Source organism: Zalophus californianus, chromosome 3 (genome assembly GCF_009762305.2).
Source record: "Zalophus californianus isolate mZalCal1 chromosome 3, mZalCal1.pri.v2, whole genome shotgun sequence".
In the NCBI taxonomy this organism is placed as follows: domain Eukaryota; kingdom Metazoa; phylum Chordata; class Mammalia; order Carnivora; family Otariidae; genus Zalophus; species Zalophus californianus.
In genome coordinates this window covers 144,692,990-144,720,044 of record NC_045597.1, presented here as the reverse complement: position 1 = coordinate 144,720,044, position 27,055 = coordinate 144,692,990, and the positions used below count along the sequence as shown (strand labels likewise).

At 36.9% G+C, this 27,055-nt stretch overlaps 1 protein-coding gene across 6 annotated transcripts in view; it reads left to right on the top strand.

The window, feature by feature from the left end:
- Window positions 1–27,055, top strand: part of PDE1A (phosphodiesterase 1A) — a 315,842-nt gene that overhangs the window by 78,527 nt on the left and 210,260 nt on the right. Inside the window, exon 1 of one of the 6 annotated variants that reach the window (XM_027591027.2) lies at window positions 6,866–7,296. The exons of 4 other annotated variants lie outside the window; for them this stretch is intronic. In XM_027591027.2, coding sequence (XP_027446828.1) covers window positions 7,244–7,296 — 53 coding nt within the window. In that variant the 5' untranslated portion in view covers window positions 6,866–7,243. Of the gene's footprint in view, window positions 1–6,865; window positions 7,297–26,005; window positions 26,121–27,055 lie in introns of those variants that run through there. One more of the 6 variants, XM_027591028.2, reaches the window with a different exon arrangement.

Sequence of the window (27,055 nt, the reverse complement as noted above, 5' to 3'; positions counted from 1 at the left end):
ACAGGGGAGCTCCGAGGAGTTGTACAAAATGAAAGGTTTCTGGAAGTTGAGTTTGATAAGTTCTTTATAGATTTTGGATAACTGGGTGATGGGCATTAGGGAGGACCCGTGATATAATGAGCACTGGGTGTTATATGCAACTGATGAATCACTAAATTCTACGTTGGAAACTAATAAAAAAAAAAAAGAAAAGGAAGGTTCTTGTAGGAAGGAGGGTGGGGCAAAGAAGTTATTAGCAAAAGAAAAGAAAGGATTGTTTCAGGCAAGGTCACTTTCCCTTAGCGGGAAGAGCAGGGGTTCTCATCCTGCAGATTACTCATCTTTCTTTGGGGCATGGAGAACGCCCAGGTGACAGATTACCTCCTTTGTGCTGATAAGACAGTTTCTGACTAACCTGTTAAGACTACATTTCTGGGGGAGGTTGAAGCTTAGGTTAGGTATTAAACCCAGTTTTGATGACTTGGCCTAGAATAAGTGACTCCATCCTGGGCCTGTGGTTTTCTTAACAGAGTAATAATAGTTTTGCTGATGGAGGGTCTTGCCTCAGTACTGATGGCTCTGACTGAGTACATGGGGGTAGGTTAGCTAAAGTTTGGGGTAGCTGTGGCAATTTCTTAAAATAGGACAACAGTTGAAGTTTGCTGCATTGATTGAGTCTTCCTTTTGCAAGTGATTTCTCTGTAGCATGCAATGCTGTTTGATAGCATTTTATCCACAGAACTTCTTTCAAAACTGGAGTCAGTCTTCTCCAGCTCTATCACTGCTCTATCATCTAAGTTACCTAATATTTAAAATCCTTTCTTGTCATTTCAACAATCTGCACAGCATCTTCACCAGGAGTAGATTCTATCTCAAGAAGCTGCTTTCTTTGCTCATCCATAAGAAGCAACTGCTAAAAAAAAAAAAGAAGCAACTGCTCATTCGCTAAAATTTTATCATGAGATTAGGACAATTCAATCACATCTTCAGGCTCCACTTCTTTTTTTTTTAAACATTTTTTATTCAAATTCAATAAATTAACATACAATGTATTATTGGTTGGACAGGTACGGGCCTGTGATTCATCAGTCTTGTATCAGACTACACTTGTAATTCTTCTTCTCTGGAATTCTGGAATTACACTTGTAATTCCAAGGAGAGAGACAGAGTAGGGGGAATGGCCAGTCAGTGAAGCAGTCGGAACACACACATTTATCCATTAAGCTTACAGTGGGGAGCATGAAAGCTTAGAGTGAAAGCTTACAGCAGAGGATTTTCCCAGTGACTTAGTGAGCTTAGCTCACTTAGTCTTAGCTACAATAGAATAAAAATGGTGGTACGGCATGTCCAGTCCCAAGCCTTCCTCAGTGCCTGTGTAGGATGGAGGGCTCAGGAAGTCCTGCTGAGTTGGGAAGTTTATCAGCCATGAGCCCGCCATCCCCATAGTAAGGGGTCAGGGAATCCTACACAGAAACCAAGAGTTAAGAACCTCAGCAGAGATCCAGATGAAGGATGTAATGTACACTTGAGGGTCCTGTACCACCAGTGAAGGCTGAGATTGAGCTTAAGGAGAAAAGGATGACCATAGTTCCCAGATTGAGCCTACTGAACAAAACAGCCATAGATTTCCACAGTAGATGTCTTCAGGGAGCCAAGTGATCGGACAGACAAGGGACATGATTGCAGAGACCAGAGAAAACAGAGGAGTGCAGGGACTTGCAGGTTTGGGTTTGAGGCCATCTTTATTTCTGACACTATAGGATCATAGAAACCTACCTCCTTATAAGGTCAGATGCCTCCTTGAAGGAAAACAGTGGGTTGGAGGAAATATGAAAGCCTGAGCACTTACCAGATATGACTAAGTTTTTAGAAAAAGAACATACAAAAAGATGATGAGATAGCACTAATAGGCACTTTGTTTGTGTGTTCATTCATTCGATGAATAGCCATTGAATGTCTCTTATATACCATGCACTAGGAATACAACCGACACTAATTCCTGTCTTCCTGCAGTTTACATTCCAGTGACGGTAGTGCCAAAGTGAAGCTATAGAAAAAAAGAAAAGAGCTTAATTAGAAAAACTAGAGATAGTACAATTTATTTTCACATTTGAATAGCCATGAGTTATATTTTTAAACCCACAACAATGGGGATGAAAAGTATTCTGGTGGTATGCATAGCCTCATTGTGGTTAAGAAAAGCTAAAAATAACTACAGAGCTTATTCTTGTTTGGACACCAAGTTTAAATAACTTGAAATGTTACCGCAGGGTCAGTCATAGAGTCACAAAAATTTGGAGCTGGAAAGGATCTTCAAGGTCATGAGGCCGACTTTTTTATATATATATATATATATATTTTTTAAATTATTTATTTATTTGACAGAGAGAGAGAGAGAGAGAGAGAGCACACAAGCAGAGGGAGCGGCAGAGGGAGAGGGAGAAGCAGGCTCCCTGCTGAGCAGGAAACCTGACCCCAGGACCCTGACCTGAGCCATAGGCAGACACTTCACCGACTGAGCCACTCAGGCGCCCCATGAGGCCCAACTTCTTAGTTTGATTGCTAAGGAAACAGACATGCTGGGAGTTGAGAAAATCGCCACTAGAGCTGGGATGTAAATATATGTGCCTTGACATTAGTCCAGGGCTCTTTAAATAGAACACTGCTTCCACTTGAATCTTAGGAGAACATATTCACTGATTATTTCACTTTGATATCAAGAGGTCCCCTCTAGGGCTGGCTCTTATAAGTATTGGGAACACGATGGGCAATGCAATGATAGTTCAGTAGGGTAGAGGATTAGGAGAACAGGTACTCATTAGAGTGGTTAGTTGCTCTTTCTCTTGCTCCATAGAATGTGAAATATAGCCCAGAAAGAATCCAAGCAACCTCAGTGGCAGAGTCCCCACCAAGGTGACAACCTACTCAGTAGGGGTAAAACCTTAGGTTCAAGAATGAGACATCTGAATTCAAATCCCAGCTGTACCACCTATGAACTAGCTTTGTAATCAGTTGTGAAATATGTAGCAAGAAATTTGTTATAAAATATGGATGAAATGCTGAAGGTTACGAATGACTTACCTTGAAAGGATACATTAGATTTAGAGTTATCTCTATGATGCCAGTCTTATGCACTTATACACAATAGTTTTTTTGTCTAGTGGTAAAGGGGCAGAGCTCTGGTTGGTACATTAAAAAGGAATAGTTTACACCCTTCTATTTATCTCATGGTAGAGTTGACCAAGTGGTGTTCCACTTTACTGACACAGCATTTACACATCAAATGAAAATTATGGCAGCGCCTGCATTTTACTTTTCTTGGTTTTATCAAAATTTAGGCACTTTTCTGGTAGAGTATCATATACCCATTTTATCTTTCATGTATAATGTGTCAAAAAAATAAGATTGAGAACTACTGAACTGGAGATCAGGTATATCGCACTCAGGAAGGACTAGCACTAAACTTGATGGAAGGTGGAGAGGCAGGAGTGAAAGAAATGGGTTTTTTCTTTTTCTGAAAAAATTTAAATGATATCATATGTATACAGTGGTAAAACCTAAAATGGCACTTGATCCTTTCTTTCTTGCATTTCCTTCCCACTTCTCCACTTAATCTAAAACTCACTTAAATACATAACTTGTGACATTGTGTTTAATTAAACTGTGTGGAAAAAAAAAAACATACACTTTGTCTCAGGCTGATATTTGGCCAGACTTAAGAGGTAAAATGATAACCTATAGATAAATTCATAATCAGTTCTTGGGTTGTCATTAATATTACATGATTTTTCTACCACTGCATGCTTTTTGGCACTTACATATAACAAGCAGAGCCATAGAACAGAGTAGTACAATGGAAAAAAAAAAATAAGAGAAAGTAAAGCTTACCTATTTTCCAAGATGCTTGAAACAAAATACCATGACACACTTAGTATTCACTTGATTGGGAAAGTCATGGAGCTGATCTATGTTTTTTGTCATATACCATAACTTATGTTGGATACATTGATGTGTTTCAACTGAACATTTTAACAAATTAATTTAAGAATATTTATTAAGCACCTGTTTTGACAGTCTCTAACAGTGCTGAGTGGGGGAAGGTGTATGTGTGTGTGTGTGTGTGAGAGAGAGAGAGAGAGAGAGAGAGAGATAGAGAGAGAGAGAGAGAAACCACGTGTGAGAGCAGGGAGTGCTCCTGAAAGTGTTAGGCAAGGTCATACTGAAAGAGAGTTTACCATAATAGGAAAAATATAAACACCATTTCTGATCCCCACTCCCAGGAAAAAAACTATTCATAATAAATTGTATTTAGTTTATTTTATAGGAGAGTTGGCCTGGTTATTTATACAATAAATTTTAGCACTTTACACAGTACAATTGTGTTAATTTAAGGAATATATTTTTGTAATTTAAGTAACAATAGTGGAGTTCTTTTATCTTATTGAATAGTACATTAAAGTTGAATAAGTTAATAAAGCAAACTTTTCTCCCCAATGTTAAATTTAAATGCTCTTTGATAAAAAGTTTACAAAAACATTTACGAAATACATATTTTTCTTTGTGCCAGGTGAATATTTAACTTCCTGGTATTTTCTTATGACTTTTTAGGTTCTAAGATTGGGTTTAAATATGGTGCTTGATATATATGGGAATCTAAGCTTTCTACCTTAAATACTAAAGAGCAAAAGGAATATAAACTTAGTGCAAAGCAAAAATATTATTTTTCTATAATTAATTTAACAACTTTCAGATTCTGCAGTTGATAATCAAGCCTTTGAGCCTCAAGTTAGATTTTATATTTGGCTTGTCATTGGAGCTGTACCTTGGCTAGAAGTTTACTAGTGTTTGTGTTGTGTTCCTTCTATCCTGTAAGTGAAGAAATCCTCTCACCTTTCTAATTCAAAAGTCAACAAAATAAAAGTTAATTTTTAAAAGTCGATGAGCTTATTATTCTCTTGGGTTGTCCCTCAGGAGTATTTATAATAAACTAATAGTAATATAGATAAACCATGAGTTTACTCCACCCATAAGTTGATCCATCAGTTGACTGCCACCCATAAATGCAAAAATCCTTCTAGAAGACCCGTGCAGCATGTTATTTCTCCAATCCAAGTACTAACCAGGCCTGACCCTGCTTAGCTTCCGAGATCAGATGAGATCAGGCGCATTCAGGGTGGTATGGCCGTAGACCAGCGTGTTATTTCTTATGTACCTTCCTATATAAAGAAAGCCAAAGCATATGGTTATAATAATGCATTTATTCCAAAGGTCTTCATATCAGTTTGCATATAGATGGTCTCCAGATTTAACTGCAGTATTGCACTCATGTCAATTTATGATTGGATGCTTAGTGATGGTGAAGAGAACACTGATTTAGATGTCATTAAATGAATATATAATATCTACAGAGATACATACAATATAAAATTATCTTTTTATTTATAACTTTTTACTTACAGCTTTACATAATAAATGTGTATTTTTGGAATATTAGGCATCATAACTTCTATGCTAGTTCCTTAGCAAGAAGCAAACTAATCCTATTTAGAAATAGCACGATGGTACCATTAAAGCTGGAAAAGAACATAGAATTCAATGAATGTCATAACCTCATTTTATAAATCCAAAAACTGGGTCTCAGATAGGTCAAGAATTTTTCCAACAATGGCCAAGCATTTTCATGATAGAACTAGGATTAGAACCCACTTATTATGTTTAGTTCAATCCTGTCTCAGAATGATGTCATTAGAAAAATGAAAAAAAAAAAAAGGTATGGATTAGAACTGTGCTTGATATAATCAGTGATTTCTTTGTAATTCTCTTCTTCTTTGTCTTTCCTCTGAGAGGGAAATAAAAATGTATTCTTGCTCCTGTGGAGGTTTTTGTAGAGTGCTAAGAACTACAGATTGCAACCACATAGGTCATATCCTCCTCTGTGTCATTCGACCCTTATTTGATCATTCAACTAAAGGCATGAGTGTTTCTCAATTTCCCCTGCCTTTATCACATGTATATTTTGAAAACATTTTAATCATGCTTTGAGATGGTTTGTTTTATTACATACCAAACTTCTGGCCTGGAATCTCATGACACTATTGATTGAGGAGGAATTTTGTTAGTGATTCAGATATAGGAATGTCTGTCTCCAAAATATGTTATATTAAAATGTGAAGGTTCATCTTATCTGTAACTAGAACTAGAGTTCCTGCAGTGTGAGTCTAAGTCTTCCAAGTAAAACAGTTTTTAATGTCATTTATTTTCAACTGTTTACAACTTCCCTCCAATACATACATTTCTATCTTTTTATTTTTGAAATTCAAATTTGATCATATAGTGTAAAAACCTTACGTTCCAAGGGAGTTTTGGGGACTTGGAAAAAAAAAAAGTGTGTGTATGTGTTTTCATATCTTTTTTGCGGTGTCTCCACTAAGTTGGAAAGTCACTCTGGGTACAGACATCTGGGTACAATGTTGCTGATAGAATTGAGCAATTTTTGTTTTTCTAACTTTTGTAGCTCTGGCCAGCTTCACATGGGCTTCTATCAGTTGAAATGATATCTTTGACTTTAGCCAAGTGTAGGTTACTGGGTTATGAGTGCCAAAAATCTTGAGTGGTCTCCACACTCCATCCACTGTGGATAAAAGCAATATTATAAAATAATTATAATCTTTTGAAGCAGAGCCAGCCACACAGCCTGAGCCCATCTTCCTTCAATAATTTGTATACAGTTCCTATTTTAACGGAACAAACTTTCAGAGGGTACTCACATGGGACTGCTGAACCAGCTGTTCAACTTTTATTTTGAAGAAAAAAGTTGAGCCTCAGAACAGGCTGTTTTAAAGACAGGGAGGGACTTAGCTTTTCCGAGCTTGACCAGCATGTGGAAGGAGTGCTCTCATGGCTCCAAGAACTCAGGGAGCTCCTACCTGGGTGCCACTAGGGTAGGAAGTTTTCTGTTTGTTTTGTTCTGTTTCCGAGGGTCCTGTGCACTTCTCTTGCCTGGATCACCGTGACTGGTGGTGGTTTCTGCACACCCTGCTCTGTGGGGGAGTGCCCCAACGTGCCTGTCTTATGTGGCCTCTATGGACACACTGCTTAGCTGGCAGAGAGCAGGGAAGTTTTCTCCCAGCACCCAAAAAGAGAAAGAGGAAACTACTTTTTCCTTCTGGGCTCCTTGCAGCACAATAGACCAGGATAAGCTTCCACATTCTCTCCCTGGATTTCTGGAGTGGTTTCCAGGAAGAAGTTAAACTTTTACCTTTAAATGGATGACCATGTCACAATCAGGAAGAAACATCTCCAAAGACCCATCTTTAGGTAAGTAATGCTACATCCCAGTTGGCTCCAGGGCTATCAGGAAAAATAATTTCTTTCCCTTATCCTTAACTTGGAAATTCTGGCACTAAGTTCCAGCAAAGTAATAGAGTGTGTCTAAAGTTTAACTTCATGCATACCTAAGGAGTCCTTTTATTTTCTATTTTCTGAAGCTGTGCACAAGCTCTTATCAACTCCTCAAAATATATTTTAAAAGCAAATTAGCTATTCAGGCACATGAATGACATAGCACTGGAAAAAACTTCTAAAACATTATGCAATTCCTCGCTGTTTCCAATGGTTGCACAGCCCTCTAAATTGGAAATACTGTCCTTGGTTATTTCAACTGATTACACTCAGAGATAGTGTTTCAGCGCAGCAAATGCTATACCTTTTTGCAGTAGTGTGTGGGAAGACAAATGTGAATTTGATGGCTATATACTAAGGTATATATATTTACAGCTAGTTCAGAAGTATCTTCCTGCAGTTTAGGAAACAAAAGGACAACAGGAAAAATTTTACATTATGGTGAAATCTGTGGCCCGAAAAATGTAGATACAGTATAATAGATTGAGTTAAGTTTTTATTTTTTTTGGCGGGGGGCTCGCTCTTTATCTTGAGAACAGGAATTTCTTCATTGACTCTCTAACTCTTGATTCTTTAGTTACTTATGTACTTTAGAAATCAGAATTGGGAATTACGACTTTTAAAGAGGCTAGAAAATCAACACAGTTTCTGCCTTGTAAGACAGAAGATCTTAAAAAAGGAAGTAATTTTATATTAATTTTGTGCTTCCCAGCAAATAATATCCTAAACAAAGCAGAGATACTACATGCTAGCAAAACTAGACATTAAAGTCAAGTTGCAGTCACTGGTTGTTGATTTAGAATTAACTATAGGATAATAGAAGTTTATGGATGAAATTCCTGGCATTCTCTGGTTGTCACATAATGAGTAAGAATGGGCCTCAAGGCATATGTTTTAGGTATTGATTAAGCCTTGTTACAGTATTATAAGTAGCAACAATATACTTTTGTAATGCTTAGAACAAAATGCTAGCTCAAATCTGTTTTATAGCCCTCTTAAAAATAAATCATATTGGGACGCCTGGGTGGATCATTCGGTTAAGCGTCTGCCTTCGGCTCAGGTCATGATCCCAGGGTCCTGGGATGGAGCTCCGCCTGCTCAGCGGGGAGCCTGCTTGTACGTCTCTCCCTCTGTCCCCTCCCACCACACCCACCCCACTTGTGCTCTCTCTCAAATAAATACATCTTAAAAAAAATCATATATAAATCTGTACCTGTGGATTTAATATCATAATCTGTGTCTATATTTTATGCAGTGTTGGCAATAAATAACCAAAAATCCAAAATGACCCCCGAATGTGTATTCACCTGCCATAATTCCTATGTAATTAATTTCTGTCTTCTCCCAAGTGCATGTGTGACTTCAAAAAGATATGATAGTAGCACAGATGATTCCAAACTCAACCCCAGTGAGGCACCATTAGAAGAGGGAACCTGTGCAAATTCAAGAAGCCAAGATTGTGTTGGATAAAATCAGATCCACTTGGCCAGTATCTTTAGTATGTTACCCCATTGGGAAGCTGTTGGCGATTGAAGCAGGTGGTCCTTCTCCACTGGTTTATGGCGAATCCATAACCCGTCCTGATGAATTGTATGCTAAGGTGCCACTCACAGGGAAATTGCAACTCATCCATGCTTCTGTTCTTTTTCGTATAAAGTAACTGAGATTCTTTGCCCAAATAATTAGAATACAATTTGGTAAATTCAAGTGATTTACTTCATGATCCTGGTGACCTAGAAGAGAAAACATAGCTGCCAAAGAGGACATACTTTCACTCAGGCAACTGTTTCTTTTTTTTTTTTTAAAGATCTTATTTATTTATTTGAGTGAGAGAGAATGAGAGATAGAGAGCACGAGAGGGAAGAGGGTCAGAGGGAGAAGCAGACTCCCCGCCGAGCAGGGAGCCCGATGTGGGACTCGATCCCGGGACTCCAGGATCATGACCTGAGCCGAAGGCAGTCGCTTAACCAACTGAGCCACCCAGGCACCCAGGCAACTGTTTCAAGCAAGTATACACATGGTCCCTGACTGAAAACAGTTTAAGGCCAGATGTGGGGTTGGGATTAATGGGTCAGTTGGCACATTGATAGATGGCTTTGCTTTTATCAGGATATGATTTTTGTGAGGGAAAAGGGAGGTAGAGAGTATCTTAATAAAGCATTCAAATGACTAGACATAATTCCTCAGATAAAGTGTTGGGCTATATTTCGGTAAAACACAGCATTGACTTTCTGATAGCTAGTTGTACTTTTGGGCAAGTTGGGAAGTGGTTTAAGATTGCTTTTGGCATCTTATGCCCTTATCCGATGCTCTACTTCATTTTCTTTTTTGGTCTACTTTCTCTGGTTCCTTGTCTTCTTGGGCTATTACTTACTGGATTGTCCACCTCTCACACTGAGACATCTTTCTCAAGCCTGCCTTTCTGTTCAGAGAGCCATGTACCAGACTTTCCTTCTCAGTATGTACTTGTTCACACCCTACTTCCTAAGGGATTTGCATACTAGTTCTCAATCCACTTGGTAAAAAATCAGTGCTAGACTGTTTTGTGTGTGTTAGTCACAAGTTTAACAGAAATTTTGTGAAAATAATATTTTGACTGTTTATAAATAATTCACTTAAAATTTTAGTCATTAAGAGAGGATCAGTCTGGGATTTTGGGGGAAATATCTGACATACTGACACCATTCAAGTTTTTATATACAGACTACTTTCTCCTGCAACTGAACCAAGAGCTTTAATTCAATTCACCTGGCCTTCTCTGATTGATTATAAGTGTCCAGAATCTGGACTACTGCACTGGGGAGGTCTGACATGATAAAGAAAAACCGTGTCTGCCTTCACATGACATATCATCTAATATACACCTAGATAACTATGGCACAGGCAGATGATGGGTGCCAAAAAGGAGATGACAATGTCCTGGGAAATTATGAGACAGATTTCAGTGATGACTAATTCTGACACCTACGTGGATTGAGAGAGATAAACAAGATTCTTTAATTTTTGAAACTGAATAGACATCGATTTTTAATTAGCATAATCTCCCTAAATTTCAGACAAGAAAAATCACCCGTCAAGTATAAAAAGTTAGTTGAGAGGCTTTAGAGTAGACAGTGGATGTTGAAATTCCATGGCTGGATATGATATCAGGAAGAATCTGAGAAATCTTACATATTCTTTAGATTCTGCCTCTAAAAATGTCTGTGTCTCCTACAATGATGATTCCTGAATCATCTCACATAGGTTAGCAAATCTATGTTTTAAAAGTCTTTTGTGGAATTTTTAGGTATATATTTTCACACCAGGTCTGTGAGAAAAGGAAAAGGCAAAGGTGTTTTGTTTTTGTTTTTGTTTTTATGGCCAAGGTGGGAGTTTACATGATCTCTATTATGCATGTCAGGTGGAACTTGGGATCAGTGAGACTGACTATTCAGCCCTGAGAATATATAAATGGTGCATCTGAAACCTACTTTGAGGTTTTTGCCTGAGCTGCCTGCAGCTCAGAATTGTATATAAAAATGATGATTCTCCCTTTACTCAAGATAACTTCTTTAGGTTTTATAATTTTCCAGGAAGGAAACACTATGACAAAATATATATTAATGTGTTTTAAATCAACAACACTAAGTTTGGGGACATCTGGGTGGCTCAGTCGGTTAAGCGTCTGCCTTTGGCTCAGGTCATGAGGTCCTGGGATCGAGTCCCATATCGGGCTCCTTGCTCAGTAGGGAGCCTGCTTCTCCCTCTCCCTGCTGTTCCCCCGCTTGTGCTCTCTCTCTCTGACAAATAAATAATAAATCTTAAAAAAAAAAACACTAAGTTTGTCCCTCAGCACATAGAAAATAAAATTACATAGAACCTTAAAATCCAAGATGTGAATAAACACTTGACATGAAAGACCTCCCCCCAAAAAAGAAACAGTTTTTTAGGCTTTTGAAAACCTCTTTTTCGGGGCACCTGGGTGGCTCAGTCATTAAGCGTCTGCCTTTGGCTCAGGTCATGATCTTGGGGTCCTGGGATCGAGCCCCACGTCAGACTCTCTGCTCAGCGGGAAGCCTGCTTCTCCCTCTCCCACTCCCCTTGCTTGTGTTCCTTCTCTCGCTGTGTCTCTCTCTGTCAAATAAATAAAATCTTTAAAATAAATAAATAAATAAATAAAAACCTCTTTTTCTGTGTTACCACAGAGTTTTCTCTCTGGTAATCATAACTGATCTCTTTGTATAAATAGATTCTTTAAATCCATTTCTAATGAATTACCTTTATATAACTTCAGTAAGACAGTTGCTGAAGACACTTCCATCTTATTGCATATTCATCTTGCTTAATAAACTTTCTGTATTCCCATGGGATAAATAAACATTTAACTTTGATATCAAGAAAAATCTGTTTCTCCTAATAAAGTACATCAGTGGGAATATTTCTTATCTGAATTTCATTGTCATGAAGTTTAAGTCTAGGTTTCTGTTATTATCAACTCCTCCTATTTGATTTGATATTTTATCAAATTCTATTATATGTGCATTGTTTTCCATTTGTTGCTTCAAATTCTTTCTAGGAGTAGGTAAGGAAAAAAATGAACTAAAAAAATAAATTGAAACTTTCCTCACATGTTAAGCCTTATTTTGTGTTCTTTGACGCCAGCAGCCTATTGAACCTCTTCTGTGCTCAAAATGGATAAGTTATTTTTGTGGTGGCTTTCCATTAGAAGTAACGCTAAAAAGCCACAAAAGAAATCATGCAAATAGTTGTTCATCAGCCCTAGATTTGAGAACTGGTCTATGCATCCAGGATCGGAGACATTAAAGTGCAAGTCAGATTGCTGCCAGGACCTCAGACTAATGAAAATCATGTTGAGATCTTCACAGCATTTAGAACATGCTGTTTCGTCCCTTTATGCCTTTTCAAAAGTCTTATTTTTACAAGTATCTGTTAGCGGAGGAATTCTGAGTGTGCTTTTGGCAGGCATATTCTCTTCACATGAAGATGGAGAAAGCAGGAGGATGATATAAGAAAGCACAGGAAAAGACAGACAGATCCTAATTTTCTTTGTGGACCTAATGGGCATGGTTAGTAAACTATTGCTGCGTCTGATTTCTAATTTCAAGGGTGTGATCTATGCTTTATAGAAGAATAGCATAAAATATCTGTTACATATTTAAAATCATACACCTTTTGGAATGTAGTCATTTTTAGCTATTTCCACATAACTCAGTGTATGAACATCAGTGTTATAGCTAAACCAGAAGTTGCTAGTATGCAGGGGCTGCACTGCATTTCAGATTTTTACATGTTCACAAGGTGGGACACCTGACTGCTGATTTATGGTAGTTTTCTAGGTAAAATGTCTGGATAGTATTCAATTATTCAGATATTTCAAACCCATTTCCTTCAGTGTTTTGGGAATAACAAAAAACCTGAACACATATAAAATAGAAAGTCACTTCAAAATTTAAAGAAATAATAATACATGGTTGGACATTGATATTTTTGTCTCGTAAATATTTAAGTATGTATGATATTCTGTGATTTAATCCTCTTTTTAACACCTCCCTCTCACAGAAACACATATTTTAGACAGGAATATATTTAGTACAAGTCATCAGAGTGAAAAGTAATTACATAGAAAAAAAATTAAGTGTGAGCTGGTGAAGTTGTATATGTAAAATACCTTTTTTACGCAATGAATTTCCTCATAGGAAAAAGCTCTGTGTAGTTTTATTATATTTTGAAATCCAAAATATAATAAAATTCTGTATTTATGAAAATGTTTTAACGGTTTTTGGTTCTAAGACAAAAGTGATTGTGAATTTGTTTTCTAAAAAAAAGAGAAAAAAATGAATTTTCCTGCAATAGATACATAGTTACATACTGGAAATTTAATTTCATAGTTTCTTTTTTTTTAAGATTTTATTTATTCATTTGACAGAGAGAGACAGTGAGAGAGGGAACACAAGCAGGGGGAGTGGGAGAGGGAGAAGCAGGCTTCCCGCGGAGCAGGGAGCCTGATGCGGGGCTCGATCCCAGAACCCCAGGATCATGACCTGAGCCGAAGGCAGACTTTTAATGACTGAGCCACCCAGGCGCCCCATAGTTGTTTTTTTGTTTTGTTTTGTTTTTTATAAATGATGACTTTTATGTGACAGTTAACAGGAAAAAAAATTATGTTTAAGTTATTCTCCCCTTGCTATGAAAGTGAAAAATACTTCTGGAAAAATAGACACAGTGAAATGAGTTTAACATTTATGATGCTGTCAGGCACAATGTTAGTTAATAGAAGAACAATTCTATTTTATAACGGATATTTATTAAAAATTAGTTTTTCATTGTTTAGGTCAGGATATTTTTGCTGCTGGTCAAAGGTCATTATATGACTCATAAGGCAAGGAACAGACTCAAATTGCTCTTTAAAGTGGACTACAAAGGGACACCTGGGTGGCTCAGTCAGATAAACATCTGCCTTCGGTTCAGGTCATGGTCCCAGTGTCCTGGGATCGAGTTTCGCATCGGGCTCCCTGCTCGGCGGGGAGCCTGCTTCTCCTTCTCCTATTCCCCCTGCTTGTTCTCTCTCTCTCTCTCTGACAGATAAATAAACAAAATCTTTAAAAAAATAAAATGGACTACAAAGATCAAAGCAAGACAGCAAACACCTAAGAATGTAAGACATAGGGTAATGTTTATCTTGCAAAAGTTATCAGACAGAACTGTGCCTTTTATTTTTCCAGCTGTGATAAAAGTAGCTCTAATTTTTAAGTGGTCATCACAAATAGATAAGCCATAATTTGTCACACACTTTAAAGTCAGGCAGCAAGTAATTAACTCCTGCCCTGTATTATTTCATCCACAGTCAAGCAAATTTAAGCTATTTTCCAATAAACTTACCATCACCACCAGCAGTAGCAGCAGTAGGTATTAATGTTAATATTAAGAACTGCTGTTTATTGAAATCTTAGTGTATTTTTAATCATTTACAGACATATAATTCCTTAAAGAAGTAGTAAATCCATAATTAATAATTTTGGGTATGGATCCAGGAACAGAGAATAGATTAAAACACAGAAAAATGTCTCTTTCTCTCAGGAGCTACACAAATCTTGTTTTCTAAGCTAGAGTAGCTTGGTGATAACTGTGTTTGTCTTGGCCATTGGCATGATTTAGAAATGGCTTTTGTAATGTTTGAAATGAGGAAAATCAAGATTATGCAGGTAAAATGACCTACTGGATAATTTAATGGTTTTATACCACCTGGAAACTTTTATATTTGGAATAATCAGTCTATTACATAGAGTGTTTAGGTTAAAAGCAGTGAAAAAGAATAAGATTAAGGTGACCTATAGGTTTGTAGAGATTGAATAAGTTTAAAGAGGTCTGTAGTATTTATAAACCGTATCTCTTCAGTTCTATGACTAGACATGACATAATTTTGATAGTTCTCATGGGAAAGCTTCCGTTTATTTATGTATTTGATTAAGGCCACTTGGACATCCAACATTTCCTGAATTGGAACTGCTGGAAGTGAATGGGGCAGTCACAGTGCATTTGAAGAACAGAAGATAAAACTTTCAGATTTGTTATCTTCATAACATCCCAAGCCTGCTCCATTAAAGCCATGTGTTTTTGTTTTTGTTTTGTTTTTATGTAGAAACACTAATTCTGTGTCAAATTGGTGACCATTTTTAGTGCTTTGGTCACTGCAGCCTTTAGCATCTTAGGATGTTATTTTTAGAGGAGTTGTTTGTTAAAATGGGTATTTAAATATTAATTATAGATTTATTAACCAGTTGTTTATAAGCATTGAATGTCAAAGGCCTTTATTATGAAAATCACTGCTTCAGGTTTAAAAATATTACTATTTAATTTGACATTTTCAAGGATCAAAGAGCTTGGAACAAATTGTTTAGAGACCAGTGTGATGAAAAACAGCATGTTTTATCTTTAATAATATAAACGTGGCAATTTTTGAGTCCTAATTGAGGAAGAAAAGGAAAATCCCACTAGGTCAAAGTCATTTTTAAATTATACCATTAAATTAAAATTTGGATGGAAGTAGGGACATGTGATAATCTGGGACCACCTGTTTGTTAGATATCACACCTAATGAAGATTCCAAATACTTATAGTTATTCCAGTGGTGATGTCTTTGTGGAACAACATGAAATAGAAAAAAGAGACTCTTGCAAATTTCTGTGCCCACTAATTAAGCATGTGCTGCTCCGTTCAGCTGCATCTAATTTTTTCTAACTCTGAGATCCCGTATCATTTTATCTAGATTTTTTTTTACTGTACGTATCACTTCATTCTATTATAATTACTTGAGTAAGAGGATCAACCCTCCTAAAAAGTTTTTAAGATTTCTGAGGCTAGAATCAATATTGAATTGTATTTCCCATAACTTTTGGTGGAACATGTGTCACAAGTAAGCACTTAACATAGTCTTCAAAAAGAGACTAAGTCAGTATTGTAAATGTGTGAAATAGGAGGTGGAGGGAACTATGGTAGATGGGAAATGAAACCATTTAGTTTCACATTTTTGAAAACAGTGAAAGACTGGGGCACCTGGGTGGCTAAGTTGGCTGGGCATTCGACTTTTCGTTTTGGCTCAGGTTGTGATCTCATGAGTCATGGGATGGAGCCCAAGAGCCCCAAAATGGCTCCACACTCAGCCAGCGGGGAGTCTGCTTCAAAGATTTTGTCCCTCTGCCCCTCCCCTTGCTCGTGCACACATGTGCTTGTGCTCTCTCTCTCTCAAATAAATAAATAAATAAATAAATAAATAAATCTTTATTAAAAAAATCAAAACAGTGAAAGACTAAACAAAATCCATCTACAGACTGCTAGCTGGTGACCCTTGAAATGAATGAATGATAGGGTGAATAATTTGTTTAGTTAGGTCTACATAATGGTAATCCATTTGCAGGGTAAATCATGGCCCTAAGTCTTTGCTAAAAATTCTGGCAGCCATATCACAGAGGATTGCTAGAGGGATGGGTACTTGGTTCTCATTTCCACTACTAGTTATGAATGAGAAAACCAAACTCTACAATGCACTTGTACTGATAATCTGTATATAATTTTGTAGCATTAAAGGAAAAGATAAAGAAACATATATTTGTTGAATGAATAAAATGCATTCTTATTATCCCCAACTTGAACTATTACAGAATCAGCATATTCAATGCCTATAGCCTATTCCCCCTTTGAACAGTCATGACTTGTTAGAAATTACTTTCTTAAAAGGAAATCTGTCTTTCAGTCAATACAAACTTTTTTTCTCTCTTAGCAGAACTGGAATGCGAAGGATCCAAACTCTCTTTCACAGGACAGTCTTTCAGTTATTGCTGTTCATAAATCTCCCTAAAACATAGTGGCTTAAAACAACATGAGTCTATAGATCAGCTGACTGCTTCTGTGATCCCCATGGGCTTTCTTATGCATCTGTGGCCAGATCATAGGTTTGCTGTGAACTGGCTGGTTTAGGAGGACCTTGGATACATGACTTGAGTTTCTTCCATGTGTCTCTCACATCCCTCTAGCAGGCTAGCCTGGATATTTGGTAGTAACAGGAATCCACTGAGAAAGCAGAAACTCACAAACACTTTTTTTCAAGTCTCTGATTGAGTCTGAATTGAGGCAAGTTGCTTCTGTCCCATTGGAAAAATCAAAAAGTCACATGGCCAAACCCAGAGTTTGTGTGGGAGAATATTACTAAAGGGAAGCACATATAATTGAGTCAATTGACTAATTAATTGCTCTCTGAAAACTCTTATGCTTTTTCTGATTCTTTTGTCCTTTATTCCATCTATAGTCCATCTTCATTCAGCCAATTGAAGAGATAGCATATAATTTGAATTTTTATTTCATGTTGTTGAAATCTGAGAGACCAGTGAGGATAGGAAAAAATATATATATTAACAAAGTAATGAAGTCCTATTGATTCTCATGTGACTGATGAGTCAAATATTGCTCACCTGACTCCAGAGTTATAGTGTGCCTGAGATTCCTGGTTAAAAAGAGTTTTAAAAAGTTAACCATTAAAGAAGTTTCACTAATTTCTTAGAACATGAGCTATTAAGCCTATATGATGGCCCACATTTTCTCAGTTTCTTTTGGAGGATTGATTTTTACTAAGTGTCTTGCTAACAGTCTTGAGACAATTCATTATTTTAATACAAACTGAATATAATTAATTCTGGGCAATTCAATTCCAATTCCACTAAAACTATGACATGGAAAGGAGGCCTTGTAAATACTGAAATAATGCTTCCTTATGCATTTGAATCATATATGAATCTATCCGTAATGTGTATTCTCTAGGAATTTGTGATTGTTATCTTTTAAAGATTTTTAAAAAAAAATTTATTTGACAGAGACACAGCAAGAGAGGGAACACAAGCAGGGGGAGCGGGAGAGAGAGAAGCAGGCTCCGTGAGGAGCAGGGAGCCCGATGAGAGGCTCAATCCCAGGACCCTGGGATCATGACCTGAGCCAAAGGCAGACACTGAACGTCTGAGTCACCCAGGCCGCCCTGTGATTGTTATCTTTTAAAAATTATTTATTCTTTATAGTATAGATTTATGATATTATTTTCTATTACTGAACCCTCCCGAACACCATTATGAGAAAATATTTTCATAAAAGCCAAATTACATAATTCTTCTTTTAAATCAGTGATTCACAAAATGAATCTGTTGACTATTGACATTAGAATTGCAGTTTACAAAATAAAACAGAACAAAAAAAACAAGCTTCTGAAACTCTAATCTCATATATTCTGCTTTGGTAGCTCTGGGAGTAGAAAGCTTTGATATATGTATTTCCACATGCTCCCCAGTTTATGTTGATTCATAGCTAGATTTGGGAACCACTTGATATAATGTACATGAGTAGGAATGGAAGAACAGAGTAGTTTGGAAAACATTTTGATAAGATTAGCATCATTATTGGAAATATAAACCACATTTTTCTTTTAGTTTTTTTTTAAGATTTATTTTTATTTATTTGAGAGAGAGAGGGAGAGAGCACGGGAGGTGGGGGCCAGAGGGAGCAGAAGAGAGAAATCCAAGTGGACTCTGTGCTCAGTGTGGAGCCTGACCTGGGGCTTGATCTCAAGACTCTGAGATCATGACCTGAGCTGAAACCAAGAGTCGGAAGCTTGACCAACTTCGCCACCCAGGAGCCCCTTTTCTTTTAGTTTTTCATTTGAAAATGTCTATAGGTATAAGGGACCTATGAAAACGAAGGGGGTTGTTTCTCTTCTAAAAGCCTTAAACCCTTTTTTAGAATGTAGGTTTATAAAGTACAGAGACAAACTGCCATGAATTCCAAATCAATGGTTTTCAACATCGCCTGTATCTTAACAATCACTGGGGAATTTTCAAATTCAAACACCTGGATTGTATCTCAGACCTATGTATCTCCTGGGTGAAGCCCATGAATCAGTGTTTTTTAAAACCCTTTAGGTACCTCTAATGTGCAGCCAAGTTTGAGAAACACTGTCCTCAAGTGAAGCACATATGAAGTACAGTGACCGAGAGGGAGAAACATTTAAGGTTGAACATTGAAGGTTCCTTCGATTTTGATAGGCAAGTGGAAAAAGAAGATAAGGGTTATCAAGAAGGTTGTATGACTTGAGTAGAGGCATGGGAATACAAAAGTGGGTAGTGTTTTGGAGAGTTTTGGGCATAGGGAGAAATTCCTGATTAGCCAGCATAAAGCTGAGCATGGGGAGGGATGCATGGCTTTAAGTGGTTAGGGCTAGGAAATCAAGAGCCATACTGCATTTATTTTGTGAATATGTGCTGCCACCCATCTGGTTCGTTGCTAAAACTGACAAATCTAATGAACCGAACTCCTAAACTCCTGAGCTCAGTATTTCCAAAAGCTATTTCATCATAGAACACCTTCCCCTGAGATACTCTGAATAAAAGCATCAAATAAGTTTGGGAAATACTGCCTGTCATTACTGTCCTCTTAGAAATTTATAAGGCATATTAGATTTTTTGCAGCAAAGCTTAAGTTTTTTGACTCCAATATTTCCCCAAATATATTCTATTGATATATAATGCTTATTAAAAGCTCCAGAAATTAGTGTTCCAAGGTACACATTTCTGTTTCTCTAAATTTTCCCAAAATATACCTCCTTCATTTTTCTGAGATTTACTTTACTTCAGCTAGTCTTTTTTCTTCCTTTAATTCTTTTCTTAGTTATGTTATCTAGAAGATAGTCTGACCCCAAGAAATTTCTCCATAGTTAATATTTTCCATCTACTCTTAGAGAATCTAGGCAAACAAAGTTGCCTAGTTGAGAGAATAGTTAATGTTCTATTACATAACTGCAATGGTGTGAGTTTAAAAAAAAGGAAGAAGAAATATTTTGAAAAGATTGAGAAATGATGAACAATATCACATTATTGAAACAGCTGAGGGTAAATTAAGAAATAACAGATGGGAGTTATCTGTGGATTATCACGCCCAGGTATCATGTACACACAAGTTTGGCAGCATTTTACCTAGCTCTTAGCCTTTTTCCTATTTCTTCCTGAAGAGAGGTTTTTTTTTTTTTTTTAAGCATTGCTTTTGAATTCACATTTAGCAAAATGCAGATGATACAAAATCTATAAATAATACCATTTTGAATAATGATGGCTTATGCTTGTGTAGAATTCCCTAACAAGAGTTTTGAAAAACATTTTTTAACATCTTTTATACTATTTGTTTACACACTATCTTTATGAGGTAGAAAGGAAACTATGTAGATCTCCATTTTATAGGTGAAGAAACTGAAGCTCAAGGGGTCACAACCAGCGAGATGGGGAAACATTGAAGAGTACTGATATTAAGAACAAACAGATTGAGTGTGGCTTGCCATTACAGATTGTATCATCATAATAGAGAGTGTTAGGGGACCTTAACTGTGTATGCCAGGCTGGCCATACAATCTTTCTTGGAGGTATAGCCCATTCTCATTAGCCAAGGAAATGACCTTAAAAATCATCTTTTTAAAAAATTACTTTGAGCTACTCAGAATTATTTAATAGTCATTATATTCATGAAAATTTTCTGTGCCAGAAGTGGAGCAAGAAAAAACAATGAGCAAGACAAGTACATTATCATGTGTTGTTTGGGTCATAGAATTTACTGTGATGACCATACAAACACACAGATTTGACATGTCACATATGAGGCACTTATCAGGAATTTTAGGACATGAAATACTTTACTCCAAAAGGAGTAAAGAGAGAGGAGGGAAAAGAAAGATAAAGTTCAGGCATTTGCTTTGAAAGTGTTTCTATACAGAAGAGATTTGTTGCTACCATAGTATAAACATTTTTGTAAGCAGTAGAAAGACCCTTTTAGGTACTGAAGGATGTGGCTTCTAGGTTGTGCAAGACTAGAACTAGATTTCATTATAACTTCATTATGATTTCATTAATAGACATGAATAAAATATGAATTGACCAGAGCCATCCTATCAATCTTTCTTTTTTAGGCGTTACTTTCTGTAAATTTTCTCGTACTCAGAATGCCTGAAATTTACTATTCAGATGGTATTTTATTTTAATGTACTTTAGACCATTCTAGAGTGCCATAAAACTTCCATGTTTTATTTTAAAATATTTTACTTTATTGTGATTTTTTTCTGAAATATCATACTAAGAATCTTTTTTTTTTTAAAGATTGTATTTATGTATTTGACAGAGAGAGACACAGCGAGAGAGGGAACACAAGCAGGGGGAGCGGGAGAGGGAGAGCAGACTCCTGCTGAGCAGGGAGCCCGATGCGGGGCTCGATCCCAGGACCCTGGGATCATGACCTGAGCCGAAGGCAGATGCTTAACAACTGAGGCACCCAGGCGCCCCCTAGGAATCTATCTTCTAAAGGGAAAGTAAATCCTACATATTGTTAGGCAGAACAATACAATAACTTTAACAAGGCTATTTTCTCCCTCTCAAGAACCAAATATTTAATAAGTCTTTACTAAAGACACACACACACACACACACGTGTGTGTGTGTGTGTGTGTGTGTGTGTGTGTGGTACAGGGTGGCAAAGACAATTTATTTAAAATACATTCCATTTCTAAAGTAGATCCATTCTTTCTTGATCTTTACTTATTTAAAAAATGGAAAACACTTTCTGACTACATTCTGAGGAGCCAAACAGCTGTACCAAATGACCATTGACCTAAATTTTATATAAAAGTTCTTATTAATTCTGTATACCAGCTTTTAGACAAAACCATGTGGAAGTTGAGCTGCTAAAGTTGAATAATTTTGATCAGTATGTATAATCTGGATAATCTGTTTTGCTTTATCCTTCTTTTTACCTAACAACACATTGTTTCCCCCTCTTTTATTAGCCCAGTTGGCAATGTAGCCTCATTTATCTATTTTGTGGAGGCTATGTCAATATTGTGCTGGTAAAGGACCTTAGCCTGCATCTAGTTTTTTAGTTTAAATTTCTTATAGATATCTAGATAAAAATATGATTGTTGCTCCTTCCCACTCCCTGCTCTTTTCTTTCTCCCTCTTCTCCTGACAGACATCAGAGTGCTTAGCATTACCTGTGTGAGGAGAACTGACCATATTCTCAGAAAACCTAATGGCCATGCCAATTAGTGTGTTATCCTAAGGAGTTCTACCTACAACTGTAAACATTAGAACATTTAAGGCCACCTAGAGCTATGAGTTCAAATCTGAACTAACACTGGTCTTATGACTTCCAGACTTTTTGGTTCTGGATTTTCCCTTAAAGATTGGGATGCCAAAGGAATGGTTTAGAATTCCATATTTAAGACTTGTCTTAGATCAGAATGCTTAGGTAATATCTCTATATATAACTTATTAACTTGGAGATGCTCATTCTAAAATAATTTTCCCTTAGGCTTTTTACTCTGTCAAGCTACACTTCAATCTCCCTCCCTTCCATTTATTAGACTTTAAAATGTAGACTGTCTGCAGCTTCCACATCCTCTCATTAACTTTTCTAGTCCCTTGCAAAACCACCTCTTCCCATAATCTCAGCTACCTTCTCTGTTAGGTGACTTCTACATTTATATTTGCAGATCTCAACTCTATTCTGAGTGACAATTTACATCTCTTCCCGTCTCTTAGACATGTCTACCTGAATGACTTCCTGATACCTGATATTGATTCATCCCAAAGAGATTTATTATAACAACTACTTCCTCTATAAGAGTAAGTTCAGGGGAATATGTACACTCATCTCTAAGCTTTGTCCCTTGTAGCATTAGTGCCCCATGACATTTAATAGTTTTACACACACACACACACACACACACACACGCACACACACAACTACACAATTTCCTGGAACTTTATTATGTTTATGTTAAATGTAAATATTTAAGAGGAAGATAAGATATTTAGTGTGTCCTAAATTGACAGTGAAACCCTCTTTGTGTTGAATATTTATAAACATATCAAAGTCTCCAGTAAACTGTTTGAGAAATATTGCTTAGATGAACAGCCTAGGCTGTTTGTTGATAGCTACTAAAGGAAGCATAAAATGTTTCCCTGTACTTTTACTCCCCTTGTCATTTCAGCTTGAAATCTATTATTTTTGATGCCTTTTTAGCTTACTGTCTTCTACAACAAAATGAGTATCAAATTGTTTCTGTTCTGTTTTTTTAAAAATTACTTATTTCTCTCTTCTTTGTGCCTCTTCACTTTAAAACCTTTTCCCCTTTCAATCTAAAATTTTATATTTCTCAGATTAATCTTCTAATCTCCAGCCCTCCTTTCACAGTTCCTTGTTTCTAGTCATTAGATTCGTCTTTAGAGCTTTGTCATGGGTATGTCACTCCCTTCTTCCATAATTTGCAATGACCCATCATTTTCAACTAAGTGAAATATTGACTCTTCTGTCATTTGAAACACTTTATACCTACGTTCCATTTACCTCACCGCCTTCCTCCTTTCACAAATCCCATGTTACATTCATTCTGGGTGCCTCATTTTCCTCTAGGACCTGTCACATGCTTCCCTTCCTGAACATATATCCATTCTGCTTCCTCTGCTTCAATGCTTTCCCTCCATCTCCTATTTAAACTTCCTGTCTGTTTTTGTTCTTGCTTCAAGTCCTAATTCAAATGCTACTAGTGTCTTTATGAAGTGTTCCCTGGTTCATTCAGTGAAAATAAGCTTCTCTTCTCTTGGTGATAATAGTTTTTAGTGATAATAGATTTTTTAGTTGTTTTGTTGTTGTTTGTTTATTTTATGTATTTCTGTATCCTGTATTTCTGAGCATATTTGCCAGAAATTGATATGATCATTTATTATTTAGTGGATATCCTATCTTCCCTTCTTAGTATGAACTTATTGATGATTGTCAAATAAATAAATAAATAAATGAAGAGGACGATTAGTAGTTGATGAGTGTACATTTAATTTTTAAATTCTCTGTGTTTACCACGTATCTTGCAAGTTTTATTATTCTACATTGTTAAGGAAAGTGATTATACTACTCTTATGAAATAGAGTTTGAGAAATGGAAATGCTTTACACAGAATGACACAGGGTATGTGAACCCAGCTATGTTATTCTATTATATAGCCATGTATTCATTGTATTACAATTCTTATATATTCATTAGAGAGTATTCCCACATTCATATTTACATTGCTAATCATTATTGTTATAGTTGGAAACAATTCATGTTAAGATACAGGCTTTCTTTGGGGCATGTGGGTGGCTCGGTCAGTTGAGCATCTGACTCTTGATTTTGGCTCAGGTCATAATCTCAGGGTCATAAGATCAAGTCCTGCATTGGGCTCCAAACTCAGCATGGAACCTGCTTAAAATTCTCTCTCTCCCTCTCCCTTTGCCCCTCCCCATTTGTGCTCTCTCTCTCTATTAAAAAAAAAAGATACAGGATTTCTTTAAATAACACTCTAATAAAGGTTTATTAACAGTTTCAAACTGTGGGGACATTTTAAAATAGTAAATTAATTAATTGTTCATTATAAAATTTTGATTTTTTTCACAAATTTATTTTTATAAAGTATAAATTTAGAGCCCATTCATTAAGAGATATCTTATGGAACATCTACTCTGAAAATGGAGAAAGCAGAAAAACATATTTGTTACTTTGAGCTCTTTATAATGAAAATTATTCTTATTATTGACTGTGTTTTGGCTATTTAACGATCTGATTCAAAAGTATCATGAAGAGACACCATATTTAATTTATTTTACTATTTTTACTGGTAGGCCATATGGCACATATAATTTCAATAATTCTGACCACTGCGGTTAAATGAGATCAGGAAGTCTGGAGGTTCATCGATATAAAGAGATCTTGACTTCCCCTACCCATATGGTATACCCAGCAATTCTCCCATTAATTCTGTTGTCATGAACGGAAGGATAAAAAAGATGCTTCCATGGACCTATCAAGAAATGAGAACATGGTTATTTCATAACACCTGTAAGTTCCATTTGAAATATTTATCACAGTTTATAGTTATACACTTACATTTATGATTTGCTTTGGTCTGTCTCTTCCACTGGAATGGAAGAGATAGAGACCCAGACACAGACTCGAGAGACCCTTCTCTGGAGCAGAGCCAGGCAGTAAAAGGAAAGCACTGGAAAAGCTCAAGTTTTGCCCTGGGGGATCCTGGAAAATTCGAGGTTGGCATCTGCCCTCAGGCTTGGCCTCTGTTCCAGGTGTCCCCGCATGTCTGCTAGAAGTCTGCTGAATGTGAGCTCAGGATCCCTTCCCTGTGAGAACCTGTCAGCAGTCTCCATCTCCTGCTTCTGGGTAGTGTAGCCAAGGCCAACACCTCAGCCATCTTGGACACAATGGGATTGTAGTTCATTTGGGCCACGTCAGTCACCTCATTGTCTTTGGTGTAAAAAGCCATGAACTTCAGTTCCTCCAGATATTCCAGGATGATGATATCAATGAAGTCTTTTCACACCCTGTGGGCCTGGCAGGCAGGCAACACCATGTGAGCTGGCAGAATGGATGGGGTTTCATGGGGTTCAAGCCCTGGGGCCTCCTAACTCTGCCCTGGACTTGCCACCCTGGAATGTAGGCTCTGGGTCTACAGAACTGGGATTGAGTTTGCACATGTCACATCTCTAGTGCTGGTGACTAGTACATAAAAGGTGCAAGATAAGTATTTGCCCAATGAATGAATAATGCCAGGGAATTTTTTTTAAGAGACTCTCGGCTTGTCTTACTGATTATCTAATTAAGCTTGAACCCAATATTTGAGATTAATCATTGAAGTCATTACTCCATCCAGGTGGAAATTTCTAGCAAATTATTTATAATCGAGGAGTGAACCTGGAGCTAGATTTAGGAGACACTTTAAGAAAAGTGCTAGTTTTTTTTTTTAAGATTTTATTTATCTGAGAGAGAGAGAGAGAAAGCATGAGCAGGAGGGAAGCGTAGAGGGAGAAGCAGACTCCCCACTGAGCAAGCAGGGAGCCTGATGCAGAACTCCATTCCAGGACCCTGGGATCATGACCTGAGCCGAAGGCAGATGCTCAACTGACTGAGCCACCCAGACCCCCAAGAAAGGTGCTAGTTGAAGAAAGAGAAAAAGGTTAGATTTCAAGAAAGAGAAGGTACAAAGATAAGGGTAGAAGGCTAAAGAAAGAAACAAGAGAAATGGCCCGCGTTAGGAGGAGAGAGGAGAATTAAGGAAGAATGGAAGAAGTCAACACAGAGTTGCAGAACAGCAACTGACCAGTATATCCAGGATGGAGCTAGTAAGTAGCAGAGCCAAGATTCAAGCTCACATCTGCCAAACTACAAAATCCATGCAACGTTTAAGTACAATGTATTGTCTCAAATAGCTGGGAGTAATAGCGTGGGGGAATAAAAGATGGGGGGAGGATTTGGGTAGTTACTGTTTTTTTATTGACAAGTACTTTGAAACAATAGTTCTTTCTATGTAAATTGATTGGCTAAATTCCACTGGCTCAAACCAGTGGCAATGCCAAGTTTGGGGCAATGGGGTCATTCTCCCTGGGTGCAGGCAGTAATAGGCTGACATTTTCTATAGAGAATTAAGAAGCAGTAATAACCAGTTAAAAGTCAGTCTGCTTTTTATTATCACCATGTGCCAACAATTCTAAACAGTATCAGTGATAAGATACTTCTCAAGTGCCCTAGGCTGGCTTAACTTCTATTATACTGTATTATTGTATAAACACAATATTGTGTATATATATATATATATATATACACAAATGTATTATTATATATATATACATACATACATACAGTATATATAGTATGCTCTGTGTGTATACATATATAATATATATACATATATATTACTTATTCTTTAATAAATGTTGTGTTCTGAAAGAAAGATATTTTGGGGGATTCTCCAGTTATCCAATAGTCTCCTGGCACATGCAGACTCAGCTACTTATATTTGCTTCAAGAGTAAGCAGTCGGCCAAGAGGCCAAGTTCTGTTTTTTGGTCACCATGATATCATTTTCTTCAAATATTCTGTTTAAAATATATTGAAGGAAGCAAAAACTGCATTCAAATCAGACACAAATGATCCTGAACAATTATAAACTTTGGGAAGGTTTACCAAGTATAGTATGAATTTATGCTGACTTTTCTAGTGAAGACATTTTAGTGGCAATTTTTCAACTACAGTTGCATTTGAAGGCTATTAGAATCAAC